This window comes from Aspergillus eucalypticola (genome assembly GCF_003184535.1).
Source record: "Aspergillus eucalypticola CBS 122712 chromosome Unknown BO83scaffold_14, whole genome shotgun sequence".
NCBI classification, from domain to species: domain Eukaryota; kingdom Fungi; phylum Ascomycota; class Eurotiomycetes; order Eurotiales; family Aspergillaceae; genus Aspergillus; species Aspergillus eucalypticola.
Window position 1 is genome coordinate 91193 of NW_020290288.1, and position 20787 is coordinate 111979.

General features: G+C 51.1%; 7 protein-coding genes across 7 annotated transcripts; 3 read left to right on the plus strand and 4 right to left on the minus strand.

Moving 5' to 3' along the window:
* Positions 1-104: 104 nt before the first annotated feature.
* BO83DRAFT_378860 (uncharacterized protein) lies at positions 105-1427 on the minus strand. The gene has a single exon (XM_025531367.1). It carries the CDS (start codon positions 1049-1051, stop codon positions 524-526), a length of 528 nt encoding a protein of 175 aa, XP_025387468.1. The 5' UTR covers positions 1052-1427; the 3' UTR covers positions 105-523.
* BO83DRAFT_43114 (uncharacterized protein) lies at positions 1179-1654 on the minus strand. Its single transcript, XM_025535561.1, has one exon. The coding sequence runs from the start codon at positions 1561-1563 to the stop codon at positions 1303-1305; it is 261 nt and encodes an 86-aa protein (XP_025387469.1). The 5' UTR covers positions 1564-1654; the 3' UTR covers positions 1179-1302.
* A 1419-nt stretch (positions 1655-3073) lies between these two features.
* On the minus strand, positions 3074-4479 carry BO83DRAFT_389230 (uncharacterized protein; the record flags this gene model as incomplete). Its single annotated transcript, XM_025532791.1, has 2 exons — positions 3074-4151; positions 4211-4479. 2 exons carry the CDS (start codon positions 4477-4479, stop codon positions 3074-3076), a joined length of 1347 nt encoding a protein of 448 aa, XP_025387470.1.
* A 3694-nt stretch (positions 4480-8173) lies between these two features.
* BO83DRAFT_43185 (uncharacterized protein) lies at positions 8174-8809 on the plus strand. Its single transcript, XM_025535598.1, has 2 exons — positions 8174-8253; positions 8474-8809. Exons 1-2 carry the CDS (start codon positions 8221-8223, stop codon positions 8759-8761), a joined length of 321 nt encoding a protein of 106 aa, XP_025387471.1. The 5' UTR covers positions 8174-8220; the 3' UTR covers positions 8762-8809.
* Positions 8810-8827: 18 nt separating this feature from the next.
* cpdS (putative serine carboxypeptidase (CpdS)) lies at positions 8828-10641 on the plus strand (the record flags this gene model as incomplete). Its single annotated transcript, XM_025533310.1, has 6 exons — positions 8828-9002; positions 9057-9202; positions 9258-9287; positions 9317-9677; positions 9744-10466; positions 10544-10641. The coding sequence occupies 6 exons, from the start codon at positions 8828-8830 to the stop codon at positions 10639-10641; spliced, it is 1533 nt and encodes a 510-aa protein (XP_025387472.1).
* Positions 10642-11050: 409 nt separating this feature from the next.
* BO83DRAFT_399252 (CLN3-domain-containing protein) lies at positions 11051-18990 on the minus strand (the record flags this gene model as incomplete). The annotated part of the gene is made up of 8 exons (XM_025533311.1): positions 11051-13262; positions 13317-13401; positions 13679-13680; positions 14349-14804; positions 14863-15577; positions 15662-15834; positions 17844-18649; positions 18736-18990. The coding sequence occupies 8 exons, from the start codon at positions 18988-18990 to the stop codon at positions 11051-11053; spliced, it is 4704 nt and encodes a 1567-aa protein (XP_025387473.1).
* A 215-nt stretch (positions 18991-19205) lies between these two features.
* On the plus strand, positions 19206-20650 carry dph1 (2-(3-amino-3-carboxypropyl)histidine synthase; the record flags this gene model as incomplete). The annotated part of the gene is made up of 2 exons (XM_025528522.1): positions 19206-19416; positions 19503-20650. Coding segments are annotated over exons 1-2 (1296 nt in total), but the record flags the coding sequence as incomplete, so codon positions are not given.
* Positions 20651-20787: the final 137 nt, after the last annotated feature.

Sequence of the window (20787 nt, forward strand, 5' to 3'; positions counted from 1 at the left end):
AGAACCCGTGACTCTGGGCCTGGACGAGCGTATGTCCGACACTAGTCCCACTTGGGAAGCGATGCCCTGGCATCCCGAACTAGCCCGGATCGGGTATAGCGCTCCCGAGGCTTCCTGGGCCGGAAGTCGATCAGGCGCCACAGACGCGCCGACTGCACCGCCCCTGATTGGCTCGCACTGCCGGGCACAAAGTTTGGGTTCCTTGTCGGAATCTGGCAGTGACGCTGGGATTGTAGTACGGATAAACAAATGCTGCAGCCGCGCCACACTGCATCCTCGCAGATGGCTAGACTCCGATCAGAGGAGGTTTTTTTTCTTCTTCTTTGCATCCTCCCAGTTCGGACAGCTTCTGCTCCTTCTCGCATCTTACTTGCTTCTAGTCATGCCCCCAGAGGTCCAGTCATCGCGACGCGATCATGGTCTGACACTCCCACATACCGGGCTCGTAGTCACATCCCAATGTGGATAGAAAATAGGAAAACAAAGACCCAAAGAGAGGAGAAAACCGCACAATAGCAGAGGATTATTTGGAGGTTATCAGGCAATTTAATATAAGTGGAAGCGATATCATATCCAAAGAAACTGCAAGTTGCCTACCTTCACGATATACCACCCGACGTTCAGGCTTGTTGATGTGACTGACTGGGTAATGAGGGTCTGGACGATGTTCAGGCTCTCGATTACCCCCGGGAAGACTCTGCTCCTTCAGCGAGACGTGGCTCGCTGCTGATGTGTGATAGCCATTGCTCTCTGTCCGATATGCCGCATAGGCGTTCTCATGGGCGTATGAGACGGGGGGCACGGAGGTAGGGACCGAGGAGGGCGGGTAACTGTAGGTAGGGGTGATACCAGATCGAGGCATCTCGGGCTCACGGCGATGGAAGTGGTCATAAAACATGCGTGGTGAGGAAGGGTGTGATGGTGGTGGAGGCCCGTAGGCGCGAGCTGGCGGCGCGGGGGGCGCAGCACGAGGGTCGTGGGCGACGACGCCCAACATGGACGGGTGCGTATGGTATGGATGATGAGGATGGTGTTTCTGAAAATCCATCATCATCTTCAGGGGAGGGGTGGATTGGGACGAATGGGGATTGCTGGCAGCATGAAGGTTTTGATTGATTGACTGGGGGTGAAGGAAAGAATTGGGTTGGGGTTCGGGCGCGGATAGTTGTCAGTCAGTCAGTTAGTTAAGGTAAGGTCGCGAAATGGCGGTAAAAGTTGAGTTTAATCGACCCCGAACGGGAGGGTGGGGAAGGAAGAAGAAAAACAGAACACGGAGATCTTCAGTCGGATCTGGTAGCCGTTTCAATTCAACCGGTGATAAGGGGAGAGAGGAATGGAACTAGAAGCAGCTCCGAAAGCTCTGTGGATGGAGGGAGGAGAGAAAGGATGGAAGCACGCAGCGAAAAGCAGGAGAAGGGGGAGGGGAGAGAAAGAGGAAAAGACGAGTGGAGAGAGAGGAAGAGAGAGCGAGAGAGCGAGGGAACGGGAAAGGAAGAGAATTAGGGAAAAACGGTGAGCGACGGAGCCAGGGAAACGGCGCAAGAGTTCCCTGTGAGGACACATCGGAGGGCTTTCAGGCCAATCAAGCGCATGCAAAAGAGCTGCTAGTCGGATCGATTTCAATCAGACGAAGCAGGAAGCAGAAAAGGACGAGCTCTCGACTTGAGTGTGTCGGAGAGGCTGCAAATCCAAGTTGGCCCGATGGGGCCGTCGTGGGAAAGCGGGGAAACCTGAGTGGATCCCTCCTTACAATTAATTCCTTTGGACTTCCAACATACTTCCCTATCTTAACAATTTCCTCCATATTTTTTCATCAGTGTTCTATACATCACGGTTACAACTTTTACGATGCCCAATCCTTCAACCTGGCCACTCTTCCACCAACCCCCCTCTCCACCCGATCGCTGCCCGTTGGCATCCATGCCATGCAGCCCGGCGACGTGTCATGCGTCCTTCCAGTGGATAATCTAGTAGGCGGGTGGGTAACAAAAAAAAACACTCACATTTAATTATTATTATTATTCTCCCCCCAGATGTGCAGAATTCCTCACGGACATTCAAGTATGAAGGCGACCTCCAGCATAACACAGACAATTCAAAAACAATTTTGAGATAAGGGAAAAGGGAACTAATCAAAAGTCTTACTATCCCTACAACAATGACTGGCTAGTGGTTTTCGTTCCCTCCGCCTCAACCCGGCTAGCGACACACAATATACCAAGTATAGTAGCACTATACTTGTACACCCGTGCAGCCCGAAAGGCATGCTGCTGCTGCTGCGACCTGCAGGATGGATTGGCACCCTGAAAGTATCAAGCATGGAGTACAGGCGCAGCAAGCAGCAGCAGCAGCCATGACTAATGACAGCAAGAAATGCCTCTTTTTTTTTCCCCACCCTGCAATGTCTGAACCTGCCGATCCTGACCGATGTGACCCTCCTTTCTTATTCCTCAGTCAGCACTATCAAGTAACTTATCTAGTTACTGTAGTTGATTTTTTTTGTCGATCGGATCCCATATATTGTTTTCGCATTTAGAGGGCTGTAGGTCGTGAAAAAAAAAAAAGAAATGTAGTACTAACGAGAACAAAGGAGGCCGGAGGGTTTCAACTCACCATACACTCGTATTAATCACAGAGTACTACGGGATACTTAAGATAAGGAAATCTATATGCAGAATGGGTAGCATAGTATACCATAAATGCTGCTAGTCCACACCCCTCGGACATGTCAGCGTACATTCTTCGGCTTAATAAATCATCCAGTTAATCTTGGCTCTGGATGATTGTAGTGCTTAGATACCTGCCAAGGCATGTATGTACTACAAGATCGATGGCATTCCCCACATTGCTGATGATTTAAAGTCAAGCTCCCCTTGCATACCCCTTCTTTCACTTCGTTCATGTGGTCGGTGTCATCGCCACTCCTTACCATACCAAGCAACAGACTAGCCTGGCACACTACTTGGTCTGGAGCATTTACTGACAGAACAAATCTAATGTGCAGTACTGGGTATCATTTGCATTTAAAGCACTAATCATTATCATAGAAGAACTTTAGCCTCACGGGACACCATCACTTGCCCCATGTCCTGGGGGGATGCAGCGGGTGGCTGGCGGCCGGAACGGTCCCCCGCGACCCGATGCTGAAGAATCGCCGCCAGCCCCGGCTAGCACACTCTGTCCAGTCTACCTCAATGAGATCGGCCCCCTCGTTCACCAAGATACGCCAGATAATGCGGCGCATCCCTTCCGAGTGGCACGGTATGCCTTCGTACCGAGCCAGCAACCCCTTTTGATGCGCGGTTTGCACTTGACTCTGGATCCTTTCGATCTGCTGTCGAGAGAATCGCCCGCGATAAGGCGATCCAATGGTCTCGGCAAAGTTGATGGAGGCACTGTACATGTCGAGCGCCTGGGTCAGAGATGGATCTTCGTCGGAGCGGGGAAAGGTCCTCGGTAAGTTCTGCTCAGAAAATTCCATTTCGTCTTCCGTCGAGGTCTGGACAGCAGCAGACTCTTCGACTTCTGTTACGACTGATTCATCCAAGAAGATACTCTTGCCAACGCTCTCATGGTCGATGGAAAGACCATCAAGGTCCACTTGCTCTTGACCTGTCAGAACAACAGTGATAGGCCCGGGGACAACCTGCGTCCCATTTCGGTGGGTAAGATACCCACGTTCGCTGAGAAGCGCCAGTTCAGATAAAAGACGAGGCCACACATTGTCTGCAGAGGACCGGATCTCCAAGTACAATTTGAATTGTAGTGAATCTTGTCCAAACAGTCCTGTCGCGACCATGGAGTCGTGGTCGGGCTGAGCTTCAGATAAGCTCATAGCATCAAAGTGGTCCAATAGTGGCTCCAGATACACCTTGCGCAGCGTGGACTCGTTCTTGAGGCTCGACCATGAAGAGCCTACAATGATGTCATCGTCCTGTAGCCAGATATCGGCCTTGACTCCAGTACAGCCCGCCGCAAGGGAATACTGGATGGAATTGGCATGAGCTCGTGGGTTATAGGATATACAAGCAGCTGGCTGGCCTTCAAACTCCGTAGGCCAATGAATAAATCCCGATTGAGCTTTGTACTGCTCGTGTAGGAAAAGATAGGAGACGCCGGATGGCAAGAGCGAGAGAAATTGAATCGCCACTCTAGAAGTGAGTTAGTAAGCCCTAATCGCATGCCAACCGACAACTAGTAGAAGACGTACAGGAACATCAAGAACAAACAGATCAGAGTAAGCGCGCGATCACTCCATCTCTTGGTCACTGCGGCATAGCATTTCCGAAGTACCCAAAGTACACCGGGGCAACATTCCGTAGGATGAGAGCGCAACGGATGGTCCTCCAGCAACACCCACGAATAAGCATCGTACTCGTCAGCACCGAGCAGGGGCTGGGTGCTACTCGCATCGCGGATGTTGACGTGGGTTGTGGCGGCCATTTGGCGGTCCCAAGTCGCCCACTCGACCTGCTGCATCTAGAAGGGGGTGGTGGAAGGCGATCGACGGGTAGATAGCAGAGAACCCCGGACAGGGTGGTCGATGCGGTGAGTGAGGAGCAGGAGGGACGAGGATGGTCGGATTTAAAAGGGGGCAAATCGTGATACGAAGGCAGGCCCAGACAGCAAGAGATCCATGGTCCTGTGCGACGTTGGGAGGGCAGAGTTAAGTAACATGCCGACGAGCACACGAGATGGAGAAAGTGGATGGGGATGGGGATGATGATGATGTATAGCTCCAGAGCACGCCATTGTCGGCGGCGATGGTTCGGATGTTAGGGAGAAGCACCTCATGGAGATCCCGTCTGCGGTGAAGGGCACACGTCGGTCATGCTCATCATCTTGACTTTCTGACTATTGCTCCGACTGCAGCTGATTGGCAACCTCACTGGCTGAACAATAGTCCTTGCATTCAATGCATCGATTGCTTTTGTTTTCCACGCTTCTTCCAGGGGCGTTGCTCACATGATTGTGGTTGAAGAAAATAGACATAGAAAGAAAGACAGCATTAAGTCTGCGCAGCCCCCGGAGCCTCGTTCCGAATATTCGCACCTCTCGTCTTGCGTGAGTTTAACTCAAGAAGAACCCCATTTATCTTGCGACTAGTGGCACTCCTACGGTAGCACCAGCTCCAATGGGCGGACGGACCATCCAATCATGATGATCCTATCCCCTCTCCCTCATGACGATCATCATCACCCATTGGTGCATCGGTGTGATGCAATCGGATGACTTATCGGGTGCTGCATGCCAATCCCGGCAATTGCAGGCCGGCTTCACTTCGTTCATTTGTATCTTCATCAACGCCCCTCTTTTATCGGATGCTTGCACTGTCAATGGAAACTCGATAACGAGACTAACAGCCGGTTCCTTTGCTGAAGCCGAACCCCGATCACATCCAGCAGCACCGGAAGCGGGCCAGGCACAGTAATGGACATACTTTTTCTTCCAGATCATTAAACTAAAGCCGCCGTCGCGTGTTAGCGTCGGAGCAATCACCCAGCATTGTTCAAGGGCATGATGCCACTAGCTGTTGAATAGAGGAAACGCGTCCCAGCTCCCGACCGGAAAGGGTGTGTGCCACAACGGTCGGTGGTTGCTAACAAGAAAGTCGGATAGTGACCACTTACTTAAGAAAATTCGGTCGCAAACAATAAGATGATAAGTTACAGTAGAATAACATTTTTCGCAGGGCCTCACGGCTCTGGTCAACAGAGACAAAAAGATAGTCGGCGATCGAGGTTCGATCAGCGTGTCTGGTGCCGACAACAATGAGTTGTTCACCTTTACCCCAACAGAACCGAGAGTTTGAATTATGAAGCGATCCTTTAACCGATAGATCATGATGTTCTCTTAATACGCACAAACCGGCCCCAGTAATCCGACCTGGATGATCTGCCTTTTGAGTCAAACTTTGGAGGTCTAAGCTTAGCAAAAGTCTCAACCGCAGCGCAACGACTTCCTCAACTGGCTCGCGAATCTATGAAGCCGCGTTCACATCAGGAACTTCTCAATGACCGTAAAGCGCTTCACAACACGCCACCGAGGCTGGATGAACGTAATCAGATGAGAGAAGATGGACTATCGCGCTCCAGACCTGATTTATCAATCATCTCCAATTATGCGGCGATACGGCGTGCACCTATTGCTCCATTTGGTCCATCGAAGTCGTCATGCTGCCTGTCAGTAACAGATATAGTAGACAATCTTGAGTTGGTACTTCGAATAAGGCAGTGGGCTCGAGCGTCACTCGATCTCACACATCTAATCAAGTCCATAACACTCTCCTTACAATGAACCGGCAAGGATGCATACTGCGGTTTCCCCTCTGATAGAAGATACAGCCGGGTCAGCTATTACCATGGTCTGGGCAGCTTATAATGTCTCAGTAGTCTCCCTGCAATTTACACACAACTTAGCTTTTTAAATGCTAGTGCGATTTGCAATTTCGTGCGGAGATTTCATGCGGTCAGTTGGCAAGTACGTACAGACCTGTTGAATCCGTGGATGTAGGAGCGAGTCTTCATCTAACGGCGACTTTGGATGAATCGGGACTTACATCACAAACCGCTCATTTCTTGGGGCTATTTAACCGACAACATAAGCTCTTGAGCGCCGTCTTAATTCTTACAGCGTGACACCAAGGGCTTCATCGCATCTCCGGTTTCATAATCAGCGTAGTATTGCCGGGAGTCTTTTGTTCCACATCTAGTCGGGAGAATGTATATTTGGGCCTTTTCCTGCAGCGTGTTCTTCTCCATAAAGACTTTTTTGAAACCGAAGTTGCGGTTCAAATAACTTCTGCCCTGGAACTGTCCTTGTTCCAAGTTCTTCGTTTGTAAGCATCAAGACAGTACGTATGTTCTAGTCCACGTCAACAAAGCAGCATGCCACAAGCTAGGTACTTCGCCAATAAGTGAATTGCCGATCTAGGACATTATTCTTCTGCATAAGAGACGATCGAGTCCGTACAGCTGTGAGCCAGTCGATGAATGCGATTGCTTTTTCCAAGACACGGGATCGTTTAGAAGTGTGCTTGCTTATCCACGGAAGACGTCAAAGTTGACGAAATGTCCATCATCTTCTGCGAGCTTCCGATTACTTACTCCCTACCAGTTGAATACTGTGATCTGGTGAGCTTGACTGAGCGGTCCATCCTTTTTCCCAAACCTCAAAGCATTAAAGTATACTTTGCAAGCAGGCTGACTCACTAAAGCATCCGTTCATAATATTGTTGCCGAGAAATTGCAGATTGATACGATACAATAAGAAAGCGGGGGGTTTGGTCAACTCGAGACTGACAGCTCCATGCCTTCAGGTGTCTTCTAAGGGGTAAAACAAATGAAAATATCACAAGGCCGTGGTTTGTCCCATTTGCAGCGTCATGTGAGCGTAGCAGACTTTCTTTCGCCATCGCTGCCCACTCCTACTCCTGCGGGTTTCAGACGCTCTCTAAATTTTCGATCTAATTCCCCTCCGTTTCTCAATATTACGATGCATTTACTTGCAGATTGGGTTCAATCTTATTGACAAAGATGGATTCAGATATGTTTTGTCTTGAGACAGCTCCTATGATGGCCTGCAGGTCTGAACAACAGTCGACGGGGCACAATTGGATTTTGCAGGCATCACGCGCATCGCCTGAAACTGTTGAATATCAGCCAATGACGCTGTCAATTGCTGCGTGCAGGCCACAATTTCACATTTTCAGAAGTACTATTCTTTGTGGCAGAGCTAGTGGATACCCGGATCGCTTCAATGCCTAAATGATGGAAACTTGCAGCCAGTGATGTCCAACTTTTACGGAGAAGACGACATTTCGGGAAAAGGTTCTGCGTTCATATGAGCATATTGGCCTGTCATCTAAGCTCAAGGTATGCTCCTGCAATATGTGACTGATGTTGGCCGAGTCCAGCCGGTTATAACTATGTTTCGGAGAATTGTTTGTATAGTGCGTTGGAGACCATTTTCGTTCCCATACTTCGTTAGCTCAGCTCGTGTACTACTGAAGCTTACTGTTGAGAGAGGTACGATAGGGTTCCACACACACTAGATCCTCGGTCGGTGATTGGTACGCTCGTGGGCCACGGGTTGTCTCGGTGGTCCGTGGGTATAACCCAAACCTAAGGGACTAACAACGAGAAGAATGGGATAAGCCTGAACCTTTCAGTGTCAGCGGGATGCCTTTACGAAGCCGATGCAAAGCGTGGTTGTGGCGTCATGACAATATGGAAGTGCAGGAAGCCTGCGTCGGTTAGTTAGTAACCCTGCATAACTATCCCCCAACCCGGTATCAGCACATCATCATTTGCCCTGATAATGGCCAGTCACTCGAGGTCGTCCTGAGTGAGCAGCTACCGGTACCCTCAAACCTACATCCTGGCGAGTGGATCGAGTCCAATTTCCTCATCATATGTCTTCGCTCCGTGATTCGCAGGCGCGTTCCGCGACTAAATTGTCTAGTCGATGTTAGTATCCAGTTTCCTGCAGATCCGATGCTTCCACCGACCACTTCAACTGCGGGCCAACGTTACCTCTCTCCAGACCCCGTCCGGCTCTCCGACGGCCTCCTCTTCGTCCCCTCTCAAATCAAGCGGAGACCTGCCTGAACAGGGAGAGTTTCTCAATGAGCCCACACGCAATCACCTCGCTTCTGCATGAGATGGGTCCATTGTTAGCAATGCTGCCTAATGTGCAAGGGACCTTTTTGCCTCGGGGGAACTACATAAATAGGGACCATGCATGCCCCAACGATGGATGAATTTTTCAGAATCCTCCGGTCAAGTGAGTCCTGTTCTCACACTGATCTCTCGGGAGAGTTATCAATATGCGGATTACATCGGCAATTGCTTCGTTGCTACTGGTTGGCACGGCCACCAGTCTCCAAAATCCTCATCGTCGGGCTGTTCCGCCTCCTCTCACACATCGCAACGTAGCGTCTCGCGCCGTGCCCGTTGAGCGCCGATCCAACGACTTTGAGTATCTGACAAACAAGACTGCAAGTGCGTCATACCGTTCCTAATCGCATATCTCAGTCTTACTAATTCAAATTGCAGGATTCCTCGTCAATGGCACAAGCATCCCGGAAGTCGATTTCGACGTCGGCGAATCCTACGCCGGTCTTCTCCCCAATACGCCGACTGGAAATTCCAGCCTTTTCTTCTGGTTCTTCCCCTCGCAGAATCCAGAGGCCAGCGATGAGGTTAGTGGTTTTCCCATCATCCTGTCCTGCCTTAGCCGGCTAACAATCGACAAAGATCACTATCTGGCTCAATGGCGGCCCGGCTGTAGCTCCCTAGACGGCCTGCTTCAAGAGAATGGCCCATTCCTCTGGCAGCCCGGCACTTACAAGCCCGTCCCCAATCCATACTCATGGACCAACCTCACCAACGTGGTCTACATTGACCAACCCGCCGGCACAGGCTTCTCCCCTGGCCCCTCGACAGTCAACAACGAGGAAGACGTGGCTGCCCAGTTCAACAGCTGGTTCAAGCACTTCGTCGACACCTTCGACCTGCACGGCCGCAAGGTCTACATCACCGGCGAAAGCTACGCGGGGATGTACGTCCCTTACATTGCCGACGCCATGCTGAACGAGGAGGATACAACCTACTTCAACTTGAAGGGTATCCAAATCAACGACCCGTCCATCAACAGCGACTCGGTGATGATGTACTGTACGTTCCCCCTCATATACCTCATAATCCACCACCTACACCATCACTAACCACATCACCCACTAGCCCCGGCCGTCCGCCATCTCAACCACTACAACAACATCTTCCGACTAAACTCCACCTTCCTCTCCTACATCAACGCCAAAGCCGACAAGTGCGGCTACAACGCCTTCCTCGACAAGGCCATCACCTACCCTCCTCCCACCCCCTTCCCCACGGCCCCCGAAATCACCGAAGACTGCCAAGTCTGGGACGAAGTCGTCATGGCCGCTTACGACGTCAACCCCTGCTTCAACTACTACCACCTGATCGACTTCTGCCCCTACCTCTGGGACGTGCTCGGCTTCCCCTCCCTCGGCTTTGGCCCAGACAACTACTTCAACCGCTCCGACGTGCAAAAGATCCTGCACGTCCCTCCGACCGACTACTCCGTGTGCTCGGAGACCGTCATCTTCGCAAACGGCGACGGCAGCGACCCCAGCTCCTGGGGTCCCCTACCCAGCGTCATCGAGCGCACTAACAACACCATCATCGGCCACGGCTGGCTCGATTACCTCCTCTTCATGAATGGCTCTCTCGCCACCATCCAGAACATGACCTGGAACGGTAAGCAAGGGTTCCAGCGTCCCCCCGTGGAACCGCTCTTCGTTCCTTACCACTACGGTCTGGCTGAGCTGTACTGGGGCGATGAGCCCGACCCGTATAACCTTGATGCCGGTGCCGGGTACCTGGGTACGGCGCATACCGAGCGTGGGTTGACTTTCAGCTCGGTGTATTTGTCCGGTCATGGTAAGTTCCTTCTATCCCTTTGGGAGAGGTTTGATGACTGTTGAAGAGTGCTGACTGTTTTTTCCCCTTCGTGATAGAAATCCCACAGTATGTTCCTGGTGCGGCTTACCGCCAGTTGGAGTTCTTGCTTGGTAGAATTGATAGTCTTTCTGCAAAGGGGAACTATACCTCTTAACTTCAGTTGATGGAGACTAAAAGATGACCAGGACGTGATTGGATGGTTTCAGGTGGGAATGCGTGCATATATGAGATGAGATGATGTATCAACGAGGGTCTGATGACTTGTACATAAGTAGATCGGTAGTAAAAAAGGAAATTATATGATAGGGTATGCGACATATCATGCATGTACAACGCGTGGGTCCACAGTTTTATCTCATCCCGCGTATAACCGGTATTAAACACACAGCCTCCTGTTCGTCAGATGATTACTAGTACTGCCTCTACCTATTCTCTACAGTTGCTGAGTCTGGAAACGTTTTACATGAGGTATATACTCTCGCTAAAATGCTCAAGTGTAGTAAGGTATCTATATAAGCTCACAAAAACAAATTTAATGCATACAAATCCTCCAAAAGCGGTCGCTAAGGCGTCCTAGCACCCTCGCCAATTCCCATCAACCCTCCAGCTATACCATTCATGCGCCGGTCAATCAGGTCTTCCTCGCTGGCAAGGCTATTGATACTTCGGTTCCTCTCCCGCAAAGGAACAGGACTCGGCGATCCAGAGATATACCCGTCTCGAGGAGGGATCGTTAACCTCATGGGTATGGGACGCTGTTTCTTGGTGATTCCTGGTCGCCGTGTTCGCCCTCGGGAGACGCTACGAATGCGTTCCTTTTTAGCATTTTCGCTGTCACTATCCTTGGCTGCGATAGCTTGATTATCAATATCGGTACTGTCGATGGGGGCGCTGGAGCTGCGATGCAGTGGCGTCAGTGGCGTCAACTTCTTGATGCCTATCTCGAGAGGCCTATCCTCGTCGCCGGATGACTCTCCGGTGAGATGGCGTCTATGATTGCGCGAGTTATTGCCGCGAGGAACGGACTTGGGTCCCTTTGGTATTTGTGTACCATTGGCGAAGGCCTTCGTATGACCAGAGAATGATCTTTTAGCCTGAGCGAGATCGAATAGATCTTGGATCCAACTGGCACAACGGTAGATGTGCTTCCAGCTGTCAGGGAAGAAGCCCGCCATTTGCATGAACCCGTGAGAGATCCCGGGCAATAGGGAGACCTCGACGTGGTCTTTTGCGTTAAACCTGCGATAAGACTTTTCGAGGCCCAGTTCTTGGCGTTCCTGAAACTGGCGGAGCTTAGCTTGTCTTAATCGCCCGGCGAAGATGACCGTGTCGTCGACTAGAGGGTCACGTTCTCCGGTGATAATGTACGTCTTGGGAAAGCGTGCTAGAAGGTCTTCGGGAGCCAAGGCTGGAGAGAGTAGGTAGTCTGTATTGAAGTCGGGGCGATTGTGCGGTCCGATATATAGGATGATCATTGCCCTCATCATCTCAGGGGTTAATATACGATCGTTGACGTACGATATCATTGATGAGACGGCCAGCCGGGTTTGGATCTGCTTAGGCTGGTGCTCAGTGATAGCAGCCGCTTCATTTTCAGGAATGTCCATCTTCAGTTGCTGTGCCAACTTCACCGAGGTCGCGTCAACCAAATTTCCAACTTCCAAGTCTGCATCAGAGAAAGAGTCACGCTGGAAATCTCCGAACGACGTTCCCGGAGAAGTAAAAGGCGTCAACCGGTGATAGTCCATATCTTTCCTTCGGAGAACGCTCTCATTGGTTCGACGTGTGCTTTTCTCTTGGATCAACGCCATTTGCTCTTCCGTCATCCAGCTTTCTATCTTCATGTTCAGCGCGGGATAGGGTAGAACCAGCCCATCCGGGGGTGGAAGCATGTTTTGTCCTTGCCATCTAGAGGCATGTGTACTGCCGGATTGAAGGATCATAAGGGTGACGCCTGTGGCGAGATTACCACCAGCACTATCACCAGTGATGACAACACGAGGACGAGTCCGTCCGTTGAGGCCCAAGCACCGCCCACGGGTGGAGACAATGGAATGATATACATCATAGCACTCGTTTAAAGCATACGGATACGGGTACTCCGGTGCTTTCTTGTAGTCGAGACTCAGTACGGGAACTTTGGTTCTCGCCGCCCAGGCCAGAAGTCGGTCTTCGGAATGCCGAGGGCTCATCGAAACAAAGCCACCCCCAGGAATATCAAGGACAATGCATGTTTGATCACGTAGCGCAGTCAACGACCCATCGAAGTAAAGCCATGCATTTGTCGGCTCCTTGTAAATCGAGGACGCCGGTCGGGTGATACGGATGGCACGCGGAGGGTACCTCGTGAGCCGCGGGCGGCCCAATTTGGCGAGTGCCCAGAGATACGGTGTGGTGCTCTTATTCCAAGACACACGCATATGCTCTACTGTGAGTGTAGCACGTACCCGGCGAACTTTCTCATCTGCCTGTTCTGCTGCGATAAGGTAATAACCAGAGAAAACCAGAGACGCAATATCTCGTAGCCACTTTGGCTTTATCCCCATTGCTGTCCAGAACCCAGCGTCTAATCCTGTCGCGATCCATGTTGCTCGGAAAAAGGAGCGCGAGTATAGGTTGGCTAAAGGCTCAGGGCACTCAAGGCCGACAATTTTCGCAAAATTGCGGCAAATGTAGAGCCAGAGGAAAACAAGGACAGTGGTTTGCCAGACGCTCAGCTTTTTCGAGAGGCGCGACGAGATCTTGCGGATAAAAGGAGGACCATTCTTGTTTCCTCTACGATTGATCCGTTAGCAAAACAGCGGCAAGAGACGAACAATCGAGACGCACCTTAATAGATAGGTAGACCAAAATACAAGTACAGCAAGAACCTGGATCTTCCGGAACTTTGTAGATGGCCGCCCAAGGACGTGATCTGGATGTATATATTAGCAGCAGACTATGACATCCCATGGGGTTCGCTGGGCAGTCAGTTACCTATCATTTTCCCAAGACAACCCCGGGTATGAATCAGGCAGCAGCGGTCTATAAGGGCTTTGAAAGACAATCTATGAAATATACAAGATGCGTAAAAGTATACGGAAGAGAAATAGTGGAAGATAATCAAATGGAAAAATTCATATTTTTACTGCGCACTGGAATGATGGGAGGGGCAGTAAGGAAAGGACAAAGAATGGACAAAAGCGGCGAACCACTGTAAAAAGAGGAACAGGTGAGCAACCAACAAGCAGAACACTAGCCTGTTTATGATCGAAAGATGTCAATAATGGCACAGTTCGATGACCCAAGTACGGGGTATGTGGGGGGGAAGACAGAGAGTAGTTAGTTGGTGTAGAGTGAGGGAAACCATGGTTCAGCTGAAGAAACGTAGTTGTTGCATGTGAAATCCCCACCAGGGGCTGCATGGTGATCCAGTCATCTGGGTAGCGGTAAGCAGGCCTTGAATAACTGGGATTAGTGTAGCAGAAGCCCAAAAGCCGGGATGGGCGTCGATCACTGATGGTCCTCCGCGGTGGCTAGCTGAATGGTGGATAGCAGGATAAGACGGAGTAGTAGTTTGTTGTAAGCGAAGGGAAAAGGCGGAAGATTGCCCGTGCCGGGTCACGGGAGAGCACGGTCACAAGCAAATCCCGCCACGAAACAAATCATGTGCCATTCCTCTTCAGGCATTTCCGGAATGCCTCTGCGGAAGCCAATGATGCATGAGGGAGTCACATCTATTTTATATATAATATATATTTGAAATATTATATATACGTGAAGATAGTATAGCATTTCTTTTCCCTTATCTTTCTAGACTCCTCTACTTCTCATAGTTTCCGGCAATAGTCGCGACCGTGGGCAACCTGCCAATCACACAACCAGACCTCAAACACCATTCCCAGAAATCCCGCTATACAAATTCCGGCGGAATCACTGACAGTCGTCGCTCCGAGTGAGAATTCGCGGTCCTCCTCCGGTACCTGGTCCCCAATTTCGGCGAAAGTATTAACATAAACCAGTCCGCCTAACAGCCCTTCCCAGAAGATGACTGTAAAGATTATGTACACACTCGGGATGAAGTCAAATAAGGCGTTTAATGTCAATACGACCAGATTGATGATCTGCAGCAGTGACGGAAGGTAGAGATCGTGAATGCGGAAGAACGGGGTGGACGATCGTGAGATGAAAACACCAACCTGATAGATCGCATTGTACGCGGGATAGAATGCACGGTAATGCTCGAACGGCGAATCTTCAAGTGGAAACAGAAGGGTTGGAGAGACACCTTGATTGATCGTGTATTCGGCCACATAGACTAGCAGCAGGGGAAGCATACTGTGCGGGAATACGTAAGCATGCCAATCATAACTTGATGACACTAGCGTGCACTTACAAGGGAAAGAAAAGACCTCTAGCTCGCTGCAGGTTGGCTTTAAACACCCGCAAGCTGAGCATCTGACTCGTGTCGCTCCCTTTGGTTCGATTGGGGAAAACTGACGAGCCGAGTAGACCGTGCCGCTCATCCAGAGGGTCATCCCGATCCCGGCCCTCCTGGTCAATCGCACGATACTCAACATGTGCAGCAGGCAATGGCCGTATGGGAGCTCTTGGCAGAATGGCGAAGAAGCTCACCATCATGATCGCTGGCAGGCAGGCAGCTGCTAGGAGCGTCGACTTGACACTGAGTCCCATAGAGGTAGTTGCAACGGCGTATGCACCAGCACCGACCAGCCCGGCAGCTCCGGTACCACTACCCCAGGCTGCCAGACTAAACGGGCCGTAGAAGTGCGTCAGTGCAAGGAAGCTCAGTTCGCCTCCTCCGCTCGACAAGCTCGCCAGAATGATACCCGCGATTTTGGTGGAAATTGAACCGCCATCTGTATAGGCTGGGCTCAAGGCCACCAAAAGCATACCCAGAGCCGAACATAGCACACAGAATAATACCCGAGTAGGATATGGAACCAAGTGGATAAAGTAGGGTGCAATCAGCTTCGTTCCGAATGATGGAATGACATCTGCGAGAAGAACAACGCCCTTGGGGACACTGGGCCCCACCAAATCGAGGGCAGCGGACAAGATTATAACATAGAGGACATTGTTGATCAAGCCTGTTGCATTTCACACATGTCGGTTAGTGAGCCACGAAGAGTTCTTATCAGTTCGCGGAGTCTACAAGACGGCCGACGGCTTACCAAGTAGCCAGAATGCAACACAGACCCTGGGGTCAGCGCCATGAAACAGTGCACCGAATCTCTCACGAAATCGGGACCATGAAGAAGACGGGGCTCCAGGAAGCGGCAGCATTGGTTGCCCGTCAGGAGCAGAAGACATAACCTGATAGGGGAAGGAAGGGATCCGGGTGGTTCTAGTATGCTACAAATAACGTCCCAGAACGAATACAGCAGGACTGATCACAATATTCAGTACGATCAGGGAGTAGGGAGGCTGCAATGGGGCATTCTCATGGCGAAACGGATTGACGGTGAACGTGGTAGTTACTTGGTAGGTACCTGAAGGATGATAAGCGTGTCACGCTCATCTACCCAGAAAGGGCGGTCCCACGTGACGCCTTACTCCATGCAGTAGTAGTTGTCGGAACTCGATTCCTGCCTCGTCTCGTGCGGATCACGGGTTATCGCATATTGAAACATGTATATATTGGAAGATCAGTGTGAGCGAAATCTCCACACTTCAAAATATCTTCACTTACGAGCCCTCAGGGCATCCATCTCTCATGGCTTACTGTCCATCCAGCTCACCGCCGGGGGCGCAATACACCCGGCAGAAAGGCCGAGTGCTATCGGGACGATCAGGGCTTATCGGGTAATGCTTTCTGCCATCGCGATTCTTCCTTCTTCCGTCCCGACCTCCGCCACTCCGCATCTTCTTTCTCCAACTCTTCACCAGCTTCAAGCAAGACCAGATTATACCACAGAGCTTAACGTTCTCTCATTATCTCTTTGATAATAATACGAAGTTAATCAACAACCACAATGTTCCTCCGCGCCGCAATCCGTCTCCCCGCCAAATCCTCTCACCCTCTCCGCGCTTTCTCGACCCGCGCGGCCCTTCTCTCCGACAAGCCTCCCTTCGCATTTTCCAGCGGTCCGGCTCCTCCGCGTCTCCCTAAAGAGGAGCAAGAAATCTTCGAAGAGCTCCAGCGCAAGTCTACCGGCGCCTTCAGCACCCCGCAGATCAACCAATCGCCTGACTCGGAGCCCGCAGTGGCAGCTGAGATCAACGCCACCGGCAAGGGCGAGGAGCTTCATCCCGATGTGAAGTATGGAGTGAAACCTGAGTTTGAAGGAGAGAAGAACCCCAAGACTGGTGAAATTGGTGGACCGAAGAATGAGCCTCTGAGGTGGGGTGCTGAGGGTGACTGGAGCTACGGTGGACGGGTTACGGATTTCTAGAGACTGAGATGTCATTTCTCTATTTGATGTCCGTGGATAATGATGTATAAAATAAGGTGCATGTGGAGGTTGACTTCGGTGCCTGTTTGCATGAGTGGCGTTGGTTATTGATTGTATAATGATTATAGAGCTCGTTCTTCCTCCTCTCCTCTCTCGTCCTGTGTTATATGTGTACATGATGCCGGCATTGAATCATGTTTCGAATGCCCCTGATCTTGCATGGTCAGTTGTGAATACATCGCTAATTTACTGTCGATAAAGTCTTCTTACATATGTTCCTTTACCTGCTGGTCTACACACAAGATCAGTGCTTTGCAGCATATTGGGCCGGTTTGTTATTGGCCAAGCAAAGCACGGGAAAATCAAATACCAATACTATATAGATTTGTTGACCAGCAAATACTGTACCGTTAATTGAAATGCCACCTTCAAGGAGTAATCGGACGTGGTCAGCGGGCGTCAAATAATCCTTTCTGATTGGTGCATGGCAGACTGGCAAGACAGTTACCACATCGGGCTCGGCTTTAGATACATAACTTAAAGAGCTGGACCCGGTCAACAATTAGTAACAACCATTACCGTATATGCTACTTATCTGGATATAGCAAACCGCGAGCAATTATGCTGCGGTCTTTGCGACGATCAAAAGTGGCCTTATTAGTCTCACAGTCTCTGCAATCCTTTCGCTCCTGGCAACAGCGGCAATCGGTATCCGAATATGCTGAGGACAGGAAGGAGGAGGGGATGACGGTGAAGAAGGCGGAGAGGTTGTGGCCGTTTGATGAGAGATAACCTAGTATGTATTATTGTAATCGTCTAGCACGATGTTGTTCTACAGCGATGGATGTTAGCGTCGAATGATGAGGGTGTGTACCTTGGTTGAAGATCAGCAATTACTATGAACTATGGCTAAGGTTGCTATGTAACAAGACTGTAAAGTTATCTGCAAGCACCGATTCACTCTTCCATCCGCGCCAATATGGCCTTGCCCGCACGACTCTCATTAGCCCGGCCCAGCTCCCCACTAATCCAGGAACCAATCTTGGCCATTTCCTCCAGATTGATACCAGTGTGCATGCCCAGACCATGAATGGTGTGTACAAGGTCCTCTGTCGAGACATTCCCCGTCGCACCCTTGGAGTAAGGACAACCACCAAGACCACCCACACTACTATCGAAGATGCGGATACCATGCTCCAGCCCTACAATGGTGTTGACGAGAGCCTGTCCATAAGTATCATGGAAATGCAGCGCCAAATCGTTATTCGCAATTCCGGCCGCCTTCAGAGCCTGCAGGAGCTTCATAGTGCGGGGTGCCGTGCCCATGCCCGTAGTATCAGCCACCGACACTTCGTCTGTTCCCATTTCAAGTAGCGTTGCCGTGATATCAGCTACCTTGGCTGGGGATACATCGGGACCCTCGTACGGACAGCCCAGAGTAACAGAAACATAGCCTCTCACTCGGATGTTCTTCGTCTTTGCCAACGAGACGATCGGACGGGTGCGTTCTAGGGACTCTTCGATTGTGCAGTTGATGTTGGCCTTGGAGAATGCCTCTGTTGCTGCTACGAATACGGATATCTCGGTCGTTGTCGGACGTTTCGTAGCAGATCCTGTCGTGTCTGCCGGGACGCCTGTGGCATCCATGACTTTGATCAGGTTCTCCAAACCCCTCACGTTAGGGACGAGGTAGTTGTAGGCAATGGCGTTCTGCGACTGTGGGGGAGTCTGGAGAAGGTGCTCGCAGATCTCTGCAGTGCTGGCCATCTATCGTACATATGCATGTTAGTCTTGAGTTCAAGAAGAGGTGGCGTCGTTGCTACTCAATCCGGATGCGGGCTGTCCGTACGTACCTGGGGCACCCATTTCGCTGGGACAAAAGAACCGGCCTCAATTGTCGTTACACCCGTTTTAGCCAGCTTCTCAATAAGTTGGAGCTTTGTCTTGAGTGGGATGGACTTCTTCTCGTTCTGTAGACCATCTCGTGGCCCTACTTCGACGATGCGGACATGGTCCGTGGTTAACCGCGCCTCAGTCGCAAAGCGGCGTCGAGCTGGGGCCGTGCGAAGGGCAGAGAAGAGGCTCATTCGAGGTCGGAAGGTCATCATTTTGGCAATTGATATCAACTGTGAGACATGTACAAAAAGCTCCTAAGCAACAGGAATGAATATTCAATCAACGCGACAGCTCCCTCGGAAAGAGGAGAAGTGGTGATGGCAGGATGAACTGATCAGCTTGTCCTGCGGAATGCGGAGAACCGACCGAGGCCGAACGGCGTGACCCCACCTGACCCGCCCTGCTGACTCAGCCTAAAATATCCATCATCCCACTTTGGAGTCACTTTATCGCTGCTCCATATCGCCCTCCATCACACCCATATTACACCATGAACGGCATACCGGAAGACTCCGCGCCATCGAGCGCCCCCTTGCGACAGCCCAAAAAGAGATTCGTCGGTCGCCGAACAGCAGACGCACAAGCACAGAAGGATGCGTCCACCGCACAAAATGTCGAGACTACCAGTATACAAAAGGGTCAGTACCCCTCCAACAGCCAACACTACATGCTTTCACAACTTCACCTCCAACATCCCAACGAACTAACACTCCCATCAACACAGCCACCCCCCGCCGCACCCCTCGCACCCTAAACCAAGTCCCCCCGGAGATCCTCGAAGACCCGGAAATCCTCGCCGCCATCGAACTCCTCCCACGCAACTACTCCTTCGAGATCCCCAAGACAATCCACCGCATCCGCACCTCCGGCGCCAAACGCGTGGCTCTCCAATTCCCCGAAGGCCTTCTCATCTTCGCGACTACCATCTCCGACATCCTCACCCAATTCTGCCCGGGCATCGAAACCCTCATCATGGGCGACGTGACCTACGGCGCCTGCTGCATCGACGACTACACAGCGCGCGCACTGGGGTGCGACCTACTCGTCCACTACGCCCACAGCTGCTTGATCCCAGTAGACGTCACCAAGATCAAAACCCTGTACATCTTCGTCGACATCAGCATCGATACCACCCACCTAATCGCCACCCTCGAACGCAACTTCCAACCAGGAAAAACCATCGCCACTGTCGGCACCATCCAATTCAACGCTACTCTCCACGGCCTGAAACCCGTTCTCGAGCGCGCAGGCTTCAAGGTCCTCATTCCGCAGATCATGCCTCTCTCCAAGGGAGAAATCCTAGGATGTACCTCCCCGACGCTCTCTGCTGACGAAGTCGATATCCTTCTCTACCTCGGCGACGGCCGCTTCCATCTCGAATCGGCGATGATTCATAACCCGGCTATTCCTGCGTACCGGTATGATCCGTATTCGAGGATGTTGTCCAGGGAGACGTATGTTCATGATGAGATGCATACGCTGCGCCGGGATGCGATCAATACGGCGAAGTCGGCGAAGAAGTGGGGGATTATTTTGGGGTCATTGGGCCGACAGGGGAATCCGAATACGATGGCGATGATAGAGAGACATTTGAATGAGAGGGGCATTCCGTTCGTGAATCTCCTCTTGAGTGAGATATTCCCCGGGAAGTTGGCGTCTATGGCGGATGTGGAGTGCTGGGTGCAGATTGCTTGTCCGCGGTTGAGTATTGATTGGGGATATGCGTTTGCGAGACCTCTGTTGACGCCGTATGAGGCGTTGATTGCGCTGGGGGTGAGGGAGGGGTGGGAGACGGAGAATAACGGAGTGTATCCGATGGACTTTTATGCGAAGGAGGGATTGGGGAGGACGAAGCCGGGTCAGGCGATTGCGGCGTGAGGTTTATGATGATGTCAAGTGATGTTTTTGCATGATGCATATGAATGACTATAGATGTGTTTTATTGGTTATGTGGTTTAGGTATCTCTGGGATACAAAAGCTCATGGTTATGAAATAGAATTACCATGTT

Coding starts and splice junctions, on each gene's coding strand:
- BO83DRAFT_43114 (XM_025535561.1), bottom strand. CDS start 1,563: ATGTGTCCTCACAGGGAACTCTTGCGCCGTTTCCCTGGCTCCGTCGCT.
- BO83DRAFT_378860 (XM_025531367.1), bottom strand. CDS start 1,051: ATGATGGATTTTCAGAAACACCATCCTCATCATCCATACCATACGCAC.
- BO83DRAFT_43185 (XM_025535598.1), top strand. CDS start 8,221: ATGACAATATGGAAGTGCAGGAAGCCTGCGTCG. Junction 8,254..8,473: donor AGTGCAGGAAGCCTGCGTCG/GTTAGTTAGTAA, acceptor AGTCGATGTTAG/TATCCAGTTTCCTGCAGATC.